This window comes from Pinus tabuliformis, chromosome 2_2, assembly GCF_031772625.1.
Source record: "Pinus tabuliformis cultivar Carrire ecotype Pingquan chromosome 2_2, CPIR1, whole genome shotgun sequence".
In the NCBI taxonomy this organism is placed as follows: Eukaryota; Viridiplantae; Streptophyta; class Pinopsida; order Pinales; family Pinaceae; genus Pinus; species Pinus tabuliformis.
Genome location: NC_142300.1, coordinates 353,262,950 through 353,268,075, shown reverse-complemented (window position 1 = coordinate 353,268,075; position 5,126 = coordinate 353,262,950). Strand labels below are relative to the sequence as shown.

General features: G+C 36.7%; 1 protein-coding gene across 1 annotated transcript; it reads left to right on the top strand.

Annotated features, from left to right (window-relative positions):
* The first annotated feature begins 394 nt into the window (after window positions 1-394).
* Window positions 395-916, top strand: LOC149192706 (uncharacterized). Its single transcript, XM_089407066.1, has 2 exons — window positions 395-742; window positions 824-916. Exons 1-2 carry the CDS (start codon window positions 458-460, stop codon window positions 914-916), a joined length of 378 nt encoding a protein of 125 aa, XP_089263192.1. The 5' UTR covers window positions 395-457.
* The last annotated feature ends 4,210 nt before the right edge of the window (window positions 917-5,126 follow it).

Genomic DNA, 5,126 nt, shown 5'->3' with positions numbered 1-5,126 from the left:
TTTGTGCACACAAACAGTACTGGGGTTTGACATCATTAGTATGATAAACAACAAACATGTACCAGAATTGAAGTGCATCTCCAAAGAGAGGATAATGTGAAACCACTCAACTTAGAGAATGGCCAAATTTCAGTAATTACAAAGGAAATGGCTGAAGAGGAGAAAATAGTCGAAGAAGAAAAGGCTGTAAATGGAGAAGATGCAGAGGCATTTATATCTGTTTTGGAAGAGGTAAATCCAACCTCACTGTATTGATAAAATTAGATAGGGATTTAAGTTCTCTATTATCTATGTGGCGCTTTAATGTTCATGTCAAATTCTTGGCACATTCCTAATTTTTGTGCATACGGAAGACATAGGGATTTGACATTAATATTCTGATAAACAACAAAAATTTACTGGAGTTGAAGTGCGAGGAGAGAACAATGAAATACCACTCAATGTAGAGAATTTTCAAATGACAATAATTAAGGAGGAAATTGTTGAAGAGGAGAAAATACCTGAAGAAGAAAAGATTATGAATGGAGGAGATGCAGAATCAGTAATTACAAAGGAAATGGTCGAGGAGGAGAAAAGACTTGAAGAAGCACGTTTGAAACACCAGGGTGCAGAAATGGAAATATCAATCAAGAGTGAAACTTTAGAAATGAATGATTCCATGTTTAGCAAATTGGATGAACTTCTGAATCAGACTGAGATGTATACAAAGTTTCTACTGGAAAAGATGGATGACATGACTTCTGTAAGTTTTACCAAGGCTTCTTTTATTTGCTGTTTCTCAATGTATCTGGGCCATTTCTAAGTTTTTAATCCCTGTGCTCAGTATGCAGGTGCAGATGACAATGCACAATCAACTCAAGGGACTAATGCAAAAAGATCTCGCAAAAGAAAATCAACTGTTGTTCGTAATCTGTAATTTTAACTCATCTCAAGTATCGCCTTACTTTTGTCCTTCAACAAATGTCTAAGTGCTAAATTGACATAGATGTTCAATTTCTTGTGATATTATGTGAGTACCCTATGATTAATTATTTTAGTTCAGTGAGTGTCCTCTACTTTTCCAATTAAAAGATATATTTCATGTCTAATATGTTTTATGTACACCAAAAGCCTACTAATTGAAAATATGTTTGACCTTTCTTCCAATTTTTTCTTTCTTTGATATCTTCTCTGAAAGAATATTTGTATGATCATTTTTGTGGAAGGCATCTGGTTTCTTATGAAATTTTGCAAGGTAGTGGATGACATCTCATGGTTGGGAGTTGGTCATCGAGGTGGAATGTTTACACCTGAATCATCAATAGAATAGAAAATAGAAACCTTGTAATATTTGCAAGCTAAAATGGAAAATATAATAAATATAGAAGTAAAAGTGAAACTAATTTTTTTCTTCCATGCATAATAGGATCTAGCATACTAGTCCTAACTCTCTGATTCTTATTTATGACTATCAGGCCCGCAAGCAAGCAAGAATAGCAGTTGAGGCAATGCTTTTTAGTTGCAAGGAAGAGAAAACTGAGGAAGGTTCTGATAATTTAACTGAGGAAGAGAGGCTTTGGAAAGAACAGATGGAACTCGTACCCTTATTAATTGGAGGGAGGCTCAGATCTTATCAAATGAAAGGGGTGAAGTGGATGATTTCACTATGGCAGAATGGTCTTAATGGAATTCTTGCTGATCAAATGGGTCTTGGAAAGACTATTCAGACTATTGGATTCCTTGCACATCTGAAGGGAATGGGAATACATGGACCTTTCTCGATAGTTGCTCCTCTTTCTACTCTCTCAAATTGGGTGAATGAATTTAACAGGTTGTTAGTTATCTGCTTATTGTGCCTGTATGAGGTTGCATTTAAGTTGAGACCATTTGTTATTAACTAATTGCATTCTCATGTAGATTTGTTCCAAGCATGAGTGTGCTCCTTTATCATGGATCAAAGAAAGAACGAGCTGAGTTGAGCTGAGTTGCTGCACATGAGCTTAATAAAGCTTTAACGGCTAACAAGTTGTGACTCATTAGAAAAAGATAGCTTCACATTTTATTGGAATGAAGTATCACTTCAAAGAGGGATAAACTGCCTCAGGCTTCAAGTACCCTCTTTTAATCCATGTGAAATTCTCATATGACCTTTTGTTGGCCCTCATCTATAGCTCATCATATTACAATGCTATTCTCTACAGAAAGCATGATTGGGTGAATGTTCAAACTTTCCTGTGTTCCAGGTTCCAAAACAGAGGTCTGCTAGGTACCATGACACCGGTGAATGTGAAATGGTACACATGATGATGAATGCCATCCTTAAGTAATAAACAACCAATTCTGCTGACAATCTTCCTAAAATTTCTAATAGCGGCATTGTTTCTTCTATTTGATATAATAATGGGTGCCCCTAATGACTGAGTGTGGAGAGCTAATTCATCACAGAGATGATGGTTTGAAGATGAACTTAGTGTTATGAACTGTATTTCTTGTAAGTAATTGTTAGGCCCTACCCTAAGTATAATAACTATTTAAACTTTATATGGGATTTTAAGTTCTGAAACTAGATATGTTTATTCTGAAATTGCGTATTGAAACTTGATATGATGCATGTAATGATCATTTCCCAGTTTGCTGGTTTGTTAATATGAATAACCTTTTCCTGAGCAAAAGATTTACAGAAGCTGAGGGACTGCCTAAGTCTGTTGCAAGGAACAACCTTTTTGTGTCCCTTCCTCTTCCATCCAACAGAAGGCATTCTAGAATCATGCTAACAAACAACTGAACTGTACTAGTCATATTAATGTGGAAGAAGATCATCAACAAGGGATATGTCACTTTGTTTTATATAAGCTTACAACTAAGAGCATATCACAAAGACAAGAAGCGTTACGTGGGGACTCACAAAGTATACAATCATTTCTACAAGATGTTGGTAAATTAGTACCAAAGTAAGGGAGGATGCTATCACATCAACCCTGGGACTTGCACCTCAATTCCAGGTTCAAGATTGGTAAAGATTTTGGTGCATAATACATTATAAACCACCCTTTTCTACAATTACTGCCAAAATGGGATTAATTGACTCACATTCACTCCTTTTTTTTTTTTTTACATAGGGAGATACACATATTGATGTGGAATGAAATCCTTAACAAGAGATATGCCACACTGATTTTTCATAAGCCTAGAATGAAAATAGATGGTCAGTGCCTGGTCATAGATGGTAAATAACACAAAAACTGAGGTATCTTGATCAGATTTCTCAAATGCAGCATACCCAGGATGCACCTAACACCCATCAAATGATGGCACTAGATACATAAATCCTATTTAGAGTCAAAAGAGATTTACCACATATAACGACATAATAATAATGATATTTATACAATGTTGCAGCAATCGTTCAACCATACTACAAGTTTTGTAATTGATTTTTCCATTTGTTTTCTTATTTTTAATAGGTTTTTGGGTCAAGACTCAATATGTTGTGGAGGTCTATGGCATCTTCCAGACCCCACATGCCACCATTCACATTCATTCTCGACAACATTTTTACTCCCAATCAATCCTTAATGCTGTCACTCTATATTTATATATATAACTTACTAGTGTTCTATATATCGATTAATTATGGCGACAGCTACAATATATGATTTAGTTTTTATATGCAAGAACCGATTAGTATGAAGCTTTTGGATGCATATTCCAGTGAAATCTAACGACTCTCAGCCATTTCTAGTCCCTAGGATTCGATCCTGTGCCATCTAAAGAGTTGGAAAGCCCGTTTCTTCTACTCAGAACTCGCTCTTTCGGTCTTCAAGATACCTGTAGCAGGCATTGGGTCTGTAATTGAGCTAAAATGGGCCTATTAGGGTTCCTTTTCAAACCCTTGAAAGACAGGTTCTTTGCACTTCTTGCTAAGCCTGGAAATGGCCATGGTAATGGGATGGGTTTTTCGAGGCCATGTTTGGTCTGAAATTGTGCTAAAACAGGCTGATGAAAATAAGTTATAAAACTATTAAGAAACCTTTCAAACATGATTTTTCACTGTAACTCAGAGAAAATTTAGTTGAGGAATTGCTTCTCATGAGAGTCCCTTTTTTTTTTTAACATAATATAACAATTTTACCAAAATAAGAGAACTCCATAACCCATACTGACTAAGTTTCATATTCGATAGTGAACACGTAGCAGAAATCTCATCCTCAAGGGTGCACTTCAAAAGAAACCAACCACCAGCTCTTTTAGAAAAATGAACCACAACACGAAATCCTTCAACCCCCTTTAAAATAGTAGGGCAAGACTAATAAAAAGGCACAATTTCATTCCCCAACCATCCATTTCTAACAGCTACATTCATGGAAAATGAGCCCAATTTTCTCTAGAAGTTGAGCCCACTAGAATATGTGCACCCTCAAAACTAGCATTCACAACCAAGCCAAGACAAAGTAACAGGTTTCAAGGTCCAAATTTTGAACCAAAGCTCCGATACCATGTGTAAGAGACCTACCCTAGGGTCTGCTAACAGATCTAATTTCTTATGAAATTAAATGCAATAAGAAGCGATAGCTTACTTACTTACAAGACTTTTAAACAAATAAAACTTTATCATTTACATTCTAATCAGCATAACTTAAGGTGAATATTTCATTCTAATAAAATTTACAAGAGTAATCTATGGAGGAATACTTGTACCGGTGGCTGATGGAAATGCCTTTGTCTTGTTGCTCCCGCTGAATGCTCCTCTTGACAGACCCAACTGGATTTACCTCCTAGCCAACTAGGAAATAATCCCTAGCCCAGGAAGCCTCCACAGGTTCCCTAGCCCTCCGAGCCCAAGTTCAACCAAATGTAGTGTGTGTGTCCAAGATGAATCATTCAGACCAAGATAACAATATTTCCCTCCTCTCAACAACCCAAGAAACCTCCACAGGTTCCTAAGATCTCCAAAAACACAACAAGTGATCAAATCACAACCAACCCCACAATCATAAGCTAGACCCAACATCCCCCTTTTCTCCCTTCCCCCTTCCCTTTTTATACCCTCCCTCTCTTCTCCATCTCAACCACCCCTCATTAATGTCATTAACTTCTCATCCATCCTTACCGTTGACTTCCCTTCTCCCAAGTAAATCTGGGAGTAC